The 15,643-nt window shown below is 39.5% G+C and overlaps 1 protein-coding gene and 1 long non-coding RNA gene across 4 annotated transcripts in view; one reads left to right on the top strand and one right to left on the bottom strand.

Moving 5' to 3' along the window:
- C1GALT1 (core 1 synthase, glycoprotein-N-acetylgalactosamine 3-beta-galactosyltransferase 1) overlaps positions 1 to 15,643 on the top strand; it is a 37,868-nt gene that overhangs the window by 16,350 nt on the left and 5,875 nt on the right. For 2 of the 3 annotated variants that reach the window (XM_084785772.1, XM_084785773.1), the window contains exons 2-3: positions 8,803 to 9,039; positions 12,758 to 13,425. In XM_084785772.1, coding sequence (XP_084641898.1) covers positions 8,803 to 9,039; positions 12,758 to 13,425 — 905 coding nt within the window. Of the gene's footprint in view, positions 1 to 8,499; positions 8,645 to 8,802; positions 9,040 to 12,757; positions 13,426 to 15,643 lie in introns of those variants that run through there. The other variant, XM_084785774.1, reaches the window with a different exon arrangement.
- LOC311599783 overlaps positions 5,954 to 15,643 on the bottom strand; it is a 50,719-nt gene continuing 41,029 nt past the window's right edge. The window contains exon 2 of the long non-coding RNA XR_014780008.1: positions 5,954 to 8,609. This is a non-coding gene — a long non-coding RNA (uncharacterized lncRNA). The remainder of the gene's footprint in view (positions 8,610 to 15,643) is intronic.

Genomic DNA, 15,643 nt, shown 5'->3' with positions numbered 1-15,643 from the left:
GTGGAAAGTGTTATGCTGTCAGAGAGGGAAGGGATCAACTAATTTAAAGAAAATAAACAATACAGCTCTCATTGAGGGACAGGTGAGGAGAGATGAAAACCAAAAACAATAGGCTCAGGGCTGCTGTGTGCCTGTGATCTCAGCACTTGGCAGGGCGGATAGGAATATCAAGATCCATCCTCATCAGCCCGCCCCATTGGTGAACTTGTTCAAACAAACAAACTGAAGAAAGTCTTAAGAAAGAAAAAGAGTTAGATGTGAGATGGGCCTGGTGTATCTACTGTCATCTTCACTTGGATGAAACTTTAGGTCTCCATTTAAACTACAGAATGGAGCACACTGGAGAATGCCCGAAGTTTATTTGGGAAAAATAGTTTGGTGTTTTTTTGTTTTTGTTTTTTTCTTAAAGTTTGTTTGAAGGGTAAATGTGATTAAAACTTGGTCTTTCATATTTTCTTGACCTAGCATTTTGAGACACCTCAGGCAGCTAGATGTGGTGGCACACACCTTTAATCCCAGCACTTGGGAGGCAGAGGCAGGCAAATCATTGAGTTCAAGGCCAGCCTGGTCTACAAAGCAAGTCTAGGACAGCCAAGGCTACACAGAGAAACCTTGTCTCGAAAAACCAAAAACCAAACCAAAACAAAACAAAAACAAACAAACAAACAAAAGCACTTAAGACCCCTCAGTAAGATAAAGTTTTTTGTTTTGTTTTAATTTTCCATTCTTTTCAATAAACCAATTTTACTCAAGTGCCTCATCGTAGAGTTTTCCTCTCGGAGGCGTAACTTAAGATAATATGTGTTCTCTATTCTCTTTGCTGTTTATAATGTTTTGGAGGTTGGACGGTACTTTTCTGTACTAAATATTTTAGGGTTTTTTTTCCTTGTTAATAAATACGTGATCGTCTAGAATGAATATTTAAATAGTATGTTGAGATATTTTATTTAGAAAAAGCTTGATCCTTTTTGGCATCTGACTGAAAATGTATTTTATTCTTTTATGATATTTAGGTTATATTGCAAGACAGCTGTAGTAATTGCCTTTTTAGATAAATACATATTTCACTTTAGTTTCATGCTTAATAGTTGTTATATAAAATAACTTTCCTATTTATAAAATATTTTATTCATGAATATAATGCAGTTTTGATCTGAACAAACCAGTTGTAAAACAATATTCATGAAGGACTAGGGAGATGGCTCAATTGTTAAAGTGCTTGCCACACAAGTTTGGATCCCTAGCATCCAGATAAAAAGCCAGCTTAATGATGTGCACCTGTAATCCCAGCACTGGGGAGGCAGAAACAGGATTGGATCCTTGGAGTCAGTGACCAGCTCATCTTGCTGAACCTATAAGCCCTAGGTACAACGAGAAATCCTGCCTCAGATAATAAGCTAGAGACATTACACAATCTCTAAGGTCCACGCACATGTACACATGTGCATATGTTTGCATGCCCATTTGAGCACATACACATGCATACAACATGTAACATTAGGGGCTAATTTAGACACCTTGATGATAGAAGACAGCAAGGGAACTTTGATTACTGACTGAGGTTTAGATGAGCCAGGATTATATTGTTAGCCTTTAGTGGGCATTTAATAATGGCATTGTAATAAAGTATTTTCAGAAGGGAAATAGAGAGGACGTGATAGATGAGATTGACCTCAACACACTAAAACTCAATAAATGAATTAGATGTCAGGTTTCAAGCTATAATACAATCTGTGTGGTAGGAGGAAGGGTTTAGATGAGCTTAGTTTCATGTAGGGGAAGGAGTGGCAGCTTGCTCAGCACCCATGGCAAAGGGAGCTTGTTACCACATCTTTGCAGGCTAGAAAGCAGAGAGATCTGGCTGCTCACATATACAACTAGGTAGCTGTATCCCCTTACTCCTATATCTGCCAGGAAAGCCACGTATCCAAATGGTTGCACAACTCCCAAAACAGCACCACCAGCTGTTGAAACACTGTTGAACACCACAAGTGTTCAAACATATGAGCTAATTAGGGCATATTTCACATTCAAATCTTAACATGACCTGATATATTATTACAGAGATACATTGCTATGAAGATCATGGAAAATAATTTTTAACACAACACCTCTCGTGTAGTATAGTTACAAGCCTTTGTAAGTTATCACTGTGTAAGAGGCATTTCAATTTTAAAAGGGAAGTATGTAAGAAAAATTAAGATGTATAATCACTTTAATGTCATATGAAGAGAGGGAGCTATATTGTAGATATGTGAGTGTAGCACACGAATGTAGTAATCTAGAGCAAAATTTAATGTACTAAGGTGAAACTTGCAAGACATAGCATATAAAGTACTTGAAGGGACAAAAGACAATAGCATCTCAGAGGATTTGTTATGGACTCCAGAGGAGTTCTGAACACCTGAGAGTCAGGTAAGAGCTTGCTCTCACTGTAAAATTAGGCACTGAAGTCTTGGTGAGAGAGTGTTAGTGCTCTGCTGATATCAAAAACTCAGATAGCTTAGAGACACATTGATAAGCATACCTCAGAGATACTGTTAGTTCCATTCCAAAACATTGCAACAGAAAATGAATAAAAAAAATTTTGGTTCCCCAGGGTATTTTACATTTATATAGTAGTATAATTGTGCAATAACATTCTTTTAAAAGTATATGCTGTGATTAAAAATTAATCACTTTATTGCTAGGAAACAGTCTCCTGAGCCCTCAGAGAGTCGTATCTTAGTGGAAGGAAGACTCCTCTTCACTGCTTAAAGATGGTGGCAGGTGCTAAAGGTTAGGGAAGGGGTAGTGTAACTATTTCTGAAAGCAAAATGACAATGAAGATTGCCTCATCAGTTGACACTTTCTTTTCTGAAAGACTATTCTGTCGCATGGAAGCTGTAGTAGTTGGTGCTTGTTGGATTTCCCCACAATTGCACTGAGACCTCTCAAAGCTGCCATGCACTCAGCCATGCTTGTGAATGGTCCGAGTCCTGTGCTGTCATTTGACCAGTGCTCACTGTCGTCATCAGGATTGATTTCCATCTCTAGGACTTACTCTTTGTCCTTCGGTAAGAATTTCTTCTCAGCCATTCAAGTTTGAGGCCGAGATTCTAGTCACTTGGTCGCATATTTGGACTCCATTTCCAGTTCTAACACGAAATTTCAGCAACTCCTGTCCCTGCTTCTCGCTATTCCTACCCTAAGGGTGTTCAAATCGGCTTGGACGATACCTGCCACAGTCACAGATGTTGGTGTTTGCGTTGAGAGCGTTGACTCCCTTATCCTTTCTAGGGAGCTTTCAGTTTCCTTTGGCCAGATCCATCAGGTCTGGCCTAAAGCACTGTCTAAAGCAGATACATTCTTTTTAAAAACTATTTCTTAAGTAAGATGTGAAGCTCCTCATTGATCCACAGGCTTCAAAATGGATGTTGTGTTAGCAGGTGTGATAATAGCATTAAACTTGTTAAGCATCTCCATCAGGTCCTGGGTTTTGAAAAGAAGCCTTTTCCCTGAGAAGCAGGTCTCAGACATGCGGAAGGAAGTGCTGTCACCCAAGATGGTTACCTCAGTTACACAGCACAGGGAGCACGTTTGGTATACCTCTAAAGAGAATTCAGGGGATGATAAATACTACTAGCCTAACTTAGGTCATCAGCTGCCTTCACCCCTAACAAGAAACTCAGGCCTATTCTGAGAAGCGTTGAAGCGAGGATTCTTTTCTCCTTTCTGTCTCTGAAAGTCTACATGACATCTTTTTCTAATGTAAGGCTGTTTCATCTCCACTGAAAATGCTATATAATGTAGCCACCCTTGGCATTGCCTGTAGCTAGATCATCTGGGTAACTTGCTGCAGTTTCTACATCAGCATTTTCTGCTTCCTTTAATACTTCTCTGTCCCTAGACCTTATGAACCAACCTCTGCTAGCTTCATATTTTCCTTTTGTACCTTTTCCACCTCTGGCCCTTATAGATTAAGTTAGGGCTTTGCTCTGGGTTTAGGCTTTGGCTTACAGAATAGCATAGTGACTCCTCCGTTCAGTCCAACCATATAGTTCATACCAGCAAATAAGGCTGTTAAATCCTTTTGTTGTTCGTGTGTACACAGCAGCGGCACTGTCAGTTTCCTTCCAGAACTCCTCCTTTGGTTTTACTGCTGAGCTAGTTGGCATAAAAAACCTGGCTTGGCATGCCTTTCTTACTAAGTATATTTGGTTCCAGCTTTTAATTTAAACTGGACGTGTCTGGAGTGTTTGTTTCACTTGAACACTTAGGATCTATTGTAAGATTATTTTTTTTGACCTAATTGAGTATTTTTGTATCCTAGGAAAGGGGTGAAATAGAGAAGAACAAGAAGTTAGTAAATCAATCAGAGCACACAGAGCCTTTATGGGCTCACATGTCATGCAGGTGTGTTTCATTGTGTCCCCACACCCTTCTAACACTGACAGCCAAGGCCACTGATTGTAGATCTCCACAATATGTACCAACAGTGAGGCAGGTGTCACCCTAGCTGTGCGGGGCGCTGAGACGACTGGATTACATGCTCAGGACACAGAATGATTGAGTCCAAGCCAGCCTGGGCTTCTTAGTGAGACTACCTCAAAGTAAGAAGTGAAAGAGCTCGCCTGGCATGCATGAGGCCCTAAGTTTGGTTCTTAGCACTGCAGCAGCTTTGGTGCCCCAGCATTGAGGACATTACTAAACTGTGACAGTCATGCAGGGTGAGCAGGTGCTGATGGAAATAGACTTACTGTTCAGTGCAGGACTGTCCCAGCGTTCAGTTTATCAGGACTACAGTGTCTGCAAAACAATAATACAAGGCACACTTGGGAGCAAAATAATAAACTTCAAGGGGTAAAAGTTTGTATAGTACCCATGTAAGAAGACAATGGCGTAATAGCTACAAAATTTGGAGGAAAAAGTAAACTGCGTCAGGTTGTTCTTTCTCTATGAAAGGAATTGCAGACATTCCGGAACCTGCAGGAATTCCAGTTGTAGCTCCAGTTAGCACTGACACAACTAGTTGCTGACTTCCCGCTGGCAAAACGTGACAGGAATGAAGAGAGCTCTGATAAAAATGACTGTTGATGAGCTTGCAGTCCAATTTCACATAGATCCAAGATGGAGCAATGAAACAGTTGGAATTCAAAACAAACATTTACCAAATAAAACTAATAAAGTTGAGAGTGAGCATATGTGTACATAAGGATTTCCATATTTCTCATTGCAAAAACTTGCTGCCTATAATTCAAATACTATACCAAAACTATATTTTTGGTAATTTTCTGTATCTTCAAAAAGGATCATGTAGAGAAAGATCGTCCTAAATATTTAACTTTTTAAGATTATTTCATTTCTTTTTTTTTAAGTTCAAAAAATAGAATTTAAAATTTTGAAATTGCATGACCAATATAATCTTTATTCTTTAAAACTATAACAAAGTTTAGGTTAAGAGTCAGTTTGCTAGTGTGACAGGCAATGTTACTGATCTGCCTGCATTTATCTGGAAGATGTAAATAATAACCCTCAGTTTATCCATATAAAGTTCTTACTACCTTTTGCACTTGTATGTGTGTATGTTCACACATACATGTGTGTCGTGGCAGGGACATGGAGGACAGAGGACAGACTGCAGGACTCAGTTCTCTTCTTCCACTGTGCAGGTCTCAGGAATTAATCAGCAGTTGGTAGGCTTGGCAGGAAGTACCTTTACTCAGCCATTTTGCCTTTCCTTCATATGAAATTATGAATTTCTGACATGTTAGCTATAGTTACCTCTTATCTTATCTCCTTCTATTCATTGTTTAGATCTGTAACCATTCTTACCAAGTGTTAATGGTGATTATTTCTGAGTAGGGAGCTTTGGATTAATTTTTTCCTTCTTTAAACAAGTCTTTATTGGTTGAAATTTTTCTTCACAACCAATAATACAGAGGACTTTCTTTAAAATCAAGATTAATTTTAATTTTCTCAGTTCTTTTTTGTGTCTGTGGTCACAGGTGACAAGCCTAGAGACCTGTAGTTAAAATGTTCCTCGTGTAATTCTCAAGTGTGGGGCTTAGAACGCCCTTGGAATAGACAACTCCGTCCCACCCTGCAAGCTTCTGTAAAGGATAACATGGTTGAGTGGTGTCTTCCTCCAGTCTCGTCCACTGCGGTATCACGGAAGAATCTGAGAAGGTGGACATGCTTTTATCAGAAGTCCGACTGGGCTTTGGGGATGCATTCCACCTTCATGAGATGACTGCTTTATTTCAGGAATGGGAAAGAAATAGGAGTTCACAAGTCTTCATAACGGCAAGAGTCCTTGACGTTGGAAGGGGGAACAACGGGGAGGAGCCTTCATATGCTAACTGATTATGCTCTGGGACAGTAAGTGTGGGTGCCAGGCATCAGGCAGTATCCCAAAATATTCTTAAATGGGAAACAAATTGTAGAACACCAACAAGTATTTCTGTACTTCTCCTAGAAAGATGTTTACTTTGAGTTTTGCTTAGCTTTATTGCTGCCTCAGCTCTTTACCTTCTAAACCATATGTATAGTCAGCCTTCTATATCTATGCATTCCATATCCATAAAAGCTATAAGAATACATCACTTATATTGTATTCAATATTATGTGTCCTTTAAATATACTGAAAGTATGTAGGAGGACTTGTACCGTTGTTCTATTTTCTATAAAGGATATAACCGTCTGTATTTGGGTATTCCTGGAACCAGCTCCCCCAGCAAGAGCAAAGAACAGCCTTAGCTGTCCAGAGTAGAGGTGTGCCAACTACCTGGCTCACCTATCCTTTCTCTTTCTTCACTAGCTATCGTGGTCTCACTATTTTACCAGCACCAGAACAGGCAGTCTGTTAGACTTTGTTCAGTTTTCTCATTTGCATTGAAGACTAATGGAGGTGAACCTAGTGAGGCATTGTATCATACAGTGGTGAAGCCTTCAGCTTTGCGGTTGTAATAGTGGTGATTCTTGGCTTTTGCATTTTGGTTTAACAGAGCACTGACTTTTAAGTTCATCTCCCCGTATGCATGTTGACCTTTCTGTTAGTGGTGATTGTTTGAAAAATAAGAAATGTAATGGATAAAACATTGACTTTCCTTAAGCAGGTAGATCTGGGTGCAGACCTCTGCTGTGTAATTTTGCTAGCCAGTTACATAACATGGGAAGGTATCAGATGTTATATGCAAATACCTTTCCATTTTATCATTAGATGACTTACACTGCCTAATACAGTTATGCTTTATTGCATTAGAAATAGTGTCAAGAAAAAATTCCGTATTACCTGTTGACTCTTAAAGATTTACCTTATGTATGTATGTGTGTGCATGCATGAAGGCCAGGAAAGGGCATCAGATTCCTCAGAGTTAGAATTGGAGGTGCTTGTAGCGTGGACTCTTAATTAAATGTTGAACTATTTCCCCAGCTTGACTTTTTCTGTTTTCTTATCTGTAAAACATACATGTGAGAATGGAAACTGAAATTATGTGTGGAAAGACATATGACCTAGCATATGGCAGGTGCTTAGCATTAAAACTTTTCTTAGATAATGAGAGATTATATACTTAAAGCTACTCTCATAGGGATTTGTAACTTCAGTGTAGTTGGTTATTAGCCAACTGTTAAAAAGAGAGTGACTGGTTGTGAAATAGTGAGTATTCTTTGAGCCCCACTATGTTCCAAGCACCATACTAAATCTGATGATATACAGATGCACCTGGCACTTTGTGAGCCAGGATGTTAGCAGTGAGAGGTCAGCAGCCAACAGTGTTTGGAGTAGGTGCCCGCAGACCTTCATTAAGGGCTAGGTGAGGCTTTGTTAGACATGTTACTTCTGCTGAAGCTATTCAGCTCTGATTTGGAACCAGCCACAGTCATCACACACAGAGATGGGCATGGATGTGTTTAAAACTACATTTCCAAAACCAAGAACCTGTGTCCCAAAGCTTTGCTGACTCTAGGCATCTCCTACCCACCACAGGCTGGATGGCTTTTACCTTTTTGTTTTGTTTTTAAACTGTTGACACGTTGTTACCTGTTAGTAGCACATAGGCCAAGTATTAATTACTCAGGATTACATGTCTGTTGAAGTGGATGGTGATGCAGGCCATTCTGTGGGCACTGCATGCATTCAGTTATCTGTATGTCTTCCGTTCTCATCTTCTCAGGCTGCTTAGATCGTTTCCGCAGATGCTCTCTCCTCTCCCTGATGCTCTCTCTCATATTCATGGTGTTTCTTCAAGACCGCCAGTTGTCTCTAGTCCTCTCTCACTTCCCAAAGGCTCTCTGACTGCTCAGATGGAGCTGGCTCAGGTGTCCAGGCTCTCCAACTCCAATGGCTTTTACAATTTTAAAGAACAAGATGAAACCGACAGTGTGTAGCTCACAAAGCCTGAAGCATCTTATTTCTAGTTCACAGAGCTTGCTAACTCCATCCATACCAAAGAATATAGTTAAGTGATGGCTGCTACAAAAGGAAGGCACTAGAGCTGACAGCCAAGAATGAAGATTATCCTGGCAGAGAAGCCTGGTTCATGACGGGTGCTGATGGAGGAGGGTCCCAGGCTCTGTGCCAGCAGTAACAGTCCGCTTCCTGCTTGCTTGTAGTTGTGCACAGAGGGCTGTGAAAGCAACACACAAAGAGGGAAAGTCATAGGTGAGGAGAAGGCAGACCTTACAGAGGGACCAGCTTCCCGGGAAACTAAACCTCAGGATTTTTCTTCTTGATAATGTAGATCACTTTCTAGTTTTATAACAGGATGCCAGTTTTTCAATTATTATTTATTATTATTTTTATTTTCTTCTTCTTAACAGAAATACACTCCCGGGAAATGGCCTCTAAATCTTGGCTGAATTTTTTAACCTTCCTCTGTGGATCAGCAATAGGATTTTTTTTATGTTCTCAATTATTCAGTATTTTGTTGCGAGAACAGGCTGACACCCAGCCTAATATGCTTCATAATGACCCTCATGCAAGACATTCAGATGACAGTGGGCACAATCACCTCAAAGGACAAATGAACTTCAATGCAGATTCCGGCCAACATAAAGGTATGCTCTGCGTTAGTAAGAAATATTTCACTGTTGAGTGTGGTGAGAAAGTTATATCAATCTTGCTGTCTACACTAGTGTATTAAATTGAACCCTATGTACCAGATATTAAGATAATTTTTTTAATTTATTTGCCTTGGAGGAAACCCCAAGGTTTATTTAAGAAGTTAATAATTTAAATTAGTTCTAGATGGACATGGTTCAACTATGACATGGAGACATCATGAGCTTGAAGAAATTTGTCTTTACAGTCAGTTTTGTTATGATTTACTGTTTGGTTTTTATTTAGTACTGTTACCATAGAGAAACATTAGGATGTGCATATAAATCTTAATTTGCATTTTTATCAGTGATTAATCAATTTTCTTTTTGAGAGCCAAACAGATATAGAAGTAGCGAAAGTGTATGGTACAATGACTCCATTTTCTCCTAGTTCCTGTCGCTGTATCCCTGGAATATTGCTTTCTCTAAGTCTCTGTCCTTCAGCTCTATCTGTATGATGTCATGAACTCTTGAAACTTTGATTTCTACCTTTTTTTCTACTGAGTTTTTCTTCAGCTGATTTCCAGACATTGAGAGAAGACATTTATTAACAGAATGCAAACTTCTCTGTAAAACGGATTTATTTGGCAGAACAGAATAAACTAAAATAATTGAAATTGCAGAATGGAAACGCTCCCTCCAATTGGGTTGGTTCTTTTCTTTTCTTTTCTTTTCTTTTTTTTTTTTTTTCCTAGCTGTGTACTTACTCTGTTGCACAGTTCCATGTCTTTAGCTGATTAATTGGAACCAAAATTGTGAATTACTACAAAGCTGTGCTGGACCTGACTATATGCGTGCGCACATGCACACATACATACATACATACACATATATAATATGTTTGTTACTTTCATGGACCAAAAAATATGAGAAATGCTAAAAATTACTCAGCCCACTCTCAAAAATGTATAAATTGGACTTCTGTTTTTTCTACTCCTAGACATTAGCAACTATTGGTATAAGCTGGGAGCTGGGAAACTGGAAGACTTTTTGTTGTTATTGTTGTTGTATCCTAGTTGCTACTGGATTTTAGCAATTCCGTATTGCTATTTTGCAAGACCTCTTGCTCTTAATCCAAATATGTTTCCCCTAAGTCAGGCTTGCAGCTGCCTGCACATATCTGCCTATGATTAAGTTTCTCCATGCTGTTTCTTGTCCTTTCTTTTAGTGAGGTTTTACTGGAGACACATGTCCTGTCATCTTTTCTAGTGGCACTTCATTTCTCCTTTCTGTGCTCCGCTCAAGGGCGCTCCTCTCATTTACTAGTCCCCACATTTCTTTTTCCCTCAGTGTACAGGACCCTTTAAACATTCATCTGTCAGGCTGGATGGAGGTGGCTCAGTGGTTAAGAATACTAGCTGTAAAAAAAAAAATTAAAGCAAAACAAAATTAAATTAAATTAAAATATCATCGCAATAAAGACTCAAAAAAAGAGTACTAGCTGTTTTTCCAGAGGACCTGGGTTTGATTTCCATCATGCATAACATGGTATACAACAGGTACCTCCAATGCCAGAGCAGTCCAGTACCCTCTGACCTCCATGGGCACTACATTCCATGTGGTTTATAGATATACGTGCAGGAAAAACTCCCATACACTTGACATAAATGTCTTTTCTTAATCCTTCTATCACTGCATTTCTTTTTAAAAAACCCTTCGGTCATGCCCCTTGGGCTAGTATGCAGATATAAGTGAGTATATACCATTTGAGTCTTTCTGCTTCTGGGTTAACTCACTCATTATGATCATTTCTAGCTCAATCCATTTATCCACAAATTTCGGGAATTCCTTGTTTTTAATAGCTGAGTAGTATTCCATAGTGTATATGTACCACAGTTTCTTTATCCATTCTTCTACTGATGGACACTTAGGCTGTTTCCATCTTCTGGCTATTATGAATAAGGTTGCTATGAACATGGTTGAGCAAATTTTCTTGTTGTGTGCTGATAGGCAGATTTGGGCCCAGGAGTCCCGCTCAAACTAAGGCACCAGCCAAGGACAATACAAGCGGTAAACTTTAAACCCCTACCCACATCTAGCCAGTGGTCAGAACATTCTCCACAGTAGAGTGGAGAGTGGGATATGACTTTCACACGTACTCTGGTGCCTCACATTTGATCATGTCCCCTGGAGGGGGAGACCTGGTGGCACTCAGAGGAAGGACAGCAGGCTACCAAGAAGAGACTTGATACCCTATGAGCCTATACAGGGGGAGGTAATCCCCCTCAGGAACAGTCATAGGGGAGGGGAATAAGGGGAAAATGGGAGGGAGGGAAGAATGGGAGGATACAAGGGATGGGATAACCATTGAGATGTAACAAGAATAAATTAATAAAAAAATGATATTAAAAAAATATCCTTCGGTCAGTTGCTGATCTAGCCTTGGCTGTCCTAGAACTCACTCTCTAGATCAGGCTGGCCTTAAACACAGAGATCGCCTGCTTCTGTCTCCTGAATTCTGGGATTAAAGGTGTCCACCACTGCCACCTGGAAGAGGACCTGAAGTTGGAGGGGGGAAGGGGGTGGGGACTCTAGGGGGAATTGGAAGGACATAGTGGTAGATAGGTGTGACCAGTGTGCATTATGTAAATGTATATAACTTTCAAAGAAGAAAAAGAATACTTCTAAAAAGCACTATCTACATCTCATAATTGTACTCTTCCTCTAAGCCAGTGCTGCTCACATTGTGGCCTAACAGCTGCAGGATTGTTCACACCCAGCTGAGAAGCTTTCAGACCAGGTCATGGGTCAGGTTCCGTTCCTAAGTTCACTCCTGTGTGTACTAGGTGTTTTCATCAAATCTTGTTTGATGATATTCTACTTTATATTCTGACAGGAGCCTCCTATTTCTTGGCAAACTGGTAGCTCACAGAAACACTGATCTAGATAATTTCAGGAATCCAACCTCTACCCATTACTCTGTTGTGTTTCTAACTGTTGGGTTTGCACTTTGGAGTGAGGTATATTAGTATTGCCCAAGCAGTCTTAGTCATGCATTAGCTCCTGTGCTTTGGACTGATGTTATAAAGTCTTCAGGAACACCTCAGTGTACTTGTAGACATTCCTACCAACTGACCCATACACAGGCCTCAAAAATAATCAGCTGACCTTACCAGCTAGTTGTTTGTTTTCTTTTGTTTTTTTTATTCTGTCTTTTAGGAACTCACTCACAGCAGTGAGACATTCTAAGGAATGTCCTGCTACTTCTTGTTTTTCCCCCTGAGACAGGGTTTCTCTTGTCCTGGCTGTCCTGGACTCTCTTTGTAGAGCAGGCTGGCCTTGAACTCACAGATCTCCCTGACTCTGCCTCCTGAGTGCTGCTACTTTCTTTGTAGTATTAAATAGCAGGGAGAGACTATGTGAGGTGGTGTTTGAGAATGAATTGCTGAGTCTGGAGTGGCACCTGCTATACAACTCACTTTTTACGAATTTCCCAGATGACGTTGATACTTTCAGTCAGTTCAGATAGTAAGCACTTAGGAACTTGTGACGCTTCAGAGATCTCCTGAATAAAATCAACAGGAAATTACAATGTCATGTTGTGTGTTTCTCAAAGTCATTAATAACAGATAGGTAAATACAGCCTTGGAAATTATTTATGAGAAGTTTCTTTGGTGTGAATTATTTGGATTTTGCATCTGTGTAAAAGTAACTTTTTAAAATGTTTGTTTGATAGATGAGAACACGGATATTGCTGAGACCCTCTATCAGAAAGTTAAAATTCTTTGTTGGGTTATGACAAGCCCTCAAAATCTAGAAAAAAAGGCCAAACATGTCAAAGCTACATGGGCCCAGCGTTGTAATAAAGTGTTATTTATGAGTTCAGAAGAAAATCAAGACTTCCCTACTGTGGGGTTGAAAACCAAAGAAGGCAGAGAGCAACTGTATTGGAAAACAATTAAAGCCTTTCAGTATGTGTATGACCATTATTTAGAAGACGCTGATTGGTTTATGAAAGCAGATGATGACACATATGTTATCCTGGACAACCTGAGGTGGCTTCTATCAAAGTACAACCCGGAACAACCCATCTACTTTGGGAGAAGATTTAAGCCCTATGTGAAGCAAGGGTACATGAGTGGAGGAGCAGGATATGTCCTAAGCAAAGAAGCCTTGAGGAGATTTGTTGATGCATTTAAAACAGAAAAATGTACACATAGTTCCTCCATCGAAGACTTAGCACTAGGAAAGTGCATGGAAATTATAAATGTGGAAGCCGGAGATTCCAGAGATACGACTGGGAAAGAAACCTTCCACCCATTTGTACCAGAACACCACTTAATCAAAGGTTATCTCCCAAAAACATTTTGGTACTGGAATTACAACTATTACCCTCCCATAGAGGTAAGTCTCGAAGCTATTTTAAATACACAAATACTTAGGACAGATTTCTGTTTACTTGAAAATAAAAAAGACTAGTTAATATGTATATGTTTTGTTAATAACAATAACTAGACCTTTTTAAAAAATGTATATACTGACAGTATAACAAAGCAGATGAGAACAGAGGCCCCAGCCAGTCATTGAGTAGATATCTATTGATACCTCTGTATGGCACCCACTAGCATATAGTCACTGCCTTATAGAAGTTGATACAGTCAGGTCCCAGTTTTCTTATGTTCTTCATAATGAGGTACAGAATAAATAGGCATACTTATACTATTTATAGTATAAGTATACTTATACTTATAAGTATACTTATAAGTATACTTATAAAAGATGTGATTTTAGATAATTGCAGGTGTTCTAAAGCAGTGTTCTCTAACACAGTGACCCCTTTGGCAAACCTCTATTGTCCTTATAAAATGTATTCCAGTAGGTTGAAGATTCAAAAGCAAAAATACAAGTATTGAAATTGCATACTTCTTCTAAAATTCCCCGTTCTTTAGCAGAAGGTTCTAAAACGTAATTCTATTATTCATCTTCCAATAACTTTTCTCTTTGTAGTATGACTTACTGTCTTCAAAGAGTTTCTAAATATATGTTATTTTTCTTTGTAATAGTCACTAGGTATATAGATTTTTGGTCTTGTTGTTTTAGACTCCTTGGTTTAATTGTTTTTGCTTAGTCTTTATTATTTGTGAGAAAAGAGGCTGGCCTTGGACCTTTAGTGATCCTCCAGTTTCTGACTGCTGTGATGACCATCCTGCTTACAAAATTGTATAGCTTCACAATGAGGATTTAAGACAGTCAAGCCAATATGAATTGTGTTGTATAGTTCAGAAATGACAGGATCTAATTTACTCCTCATTTTAGAATTTTTTATATTAACTTTAATCTGTGTGAAACAATGAATAGTGTGGGATTTTAGTTATGTGTGGTTTTTTCCTCTTTGTATTTGGCCCATATTGTTTCGAGCCTTTTACCTTTAAAATGTTTAGCCGTTAAGGATATATTGCTCTCCCGCTTTCTTTCTCAAGGTGTTTTGGCTACTGTCCTGTTTTATTCTTTCTTTATAACTCATTCATTTAGTGAAAATAATATCTTTGCCCAAAAAGTTTTTAGAGTCCTTGGTAAAATTTTATAGTCTCCTTCAGATCACTGTGTGTTATTGCTTGGTTTTCTAGACTTATTTATTTTATTTTGTGTACGTAACTGTTTTGCCCCTGTATACTCCTTATGCCCAAGAAGATCAGAACACAGTGTTGGATTCCCAAACTGAAGTTAGAGGTGTTGTTATACAGAAATAAAGTTCAATTTAACCAATAAAGACTCAGGAGCCAGGGGCTGGAGAGGTGGCTCAGAGGTTAAGAACACTGGTTGTTCTTCCAAAGTTCCTGAGTTCAATTCCTGGCAACCACATGGTGGCCCACAACCATCTACAATGAGTTCTGGTGCCCTCTTCAGGCCTACAGACACACATGCAGGCAGAATACTGTATAAATAATAAATCTTAAAAACAAAACAAAACAAAGGAGCCAGACTCAGTGCTGAGAGGCTGCTAAGTCAGAGAGAGCACCAAACTGACCTTCCTACACAGCTCAAGTCCCAGAGGAACCTTTTTTTTCTTGTTTTCCTTTCTTTTCTAAAAATTTATTTATTTGCTTTACACCCTAATCATAGCCCCTTATGACCCCACCCTCCCTTTTCCTCCTATCCCCACCCCCCTACCTCTCAGAAAAGGCGACCCCCCCCAAACAACCCACCCCAGCACATCAAATCCCATCAGGATTGAGCACGTCCCCTTCCTTGGTGGCCTGTCAAGGCAGCCACTCCCCCCTGGGGGGGCAGGTGGAGGTGATGGAAAAGCAACAATGTCCTTCTCAGAGACAGCTCTCGCCCTCCCCATACTAAGAGACCCAAATGAAGATGAAGCTGTCCATCAGGTATATATGTGTAGCGGGCCTAGGTCCAGTTCATGCATAGAGCCGTAGCTGTTGATGTTTTGTTTAGGAACATGTCTCCTGTGCCAGTGAGTTCAAGGCTGATTCCCACTTTGTCTTCTAAAAGATTTAGTGTTTCTGCTGTTATGTTGAGGTCTTTGAGCTAATTGGACTTGAGTTTTGTGCAGGGTGATAAATGTGGATCTATTTGCATTGGTCTACATGTAGACATCCAGTTA

The sequence above is a fragment of the Acomys minous genome (genome assembly GCF_964271855.1).
Source record: "Acomys minous genome assembly, chromosome: 6".
Lineage (NCBI taxonomy): Eukaryota > Metazoa > Chordata > Mammalia > Rodentia > Muridae > Acomys > Acomys minous.
This window is presented reverse-complemented; position numbering and strand designations above follow the sequence as displayed.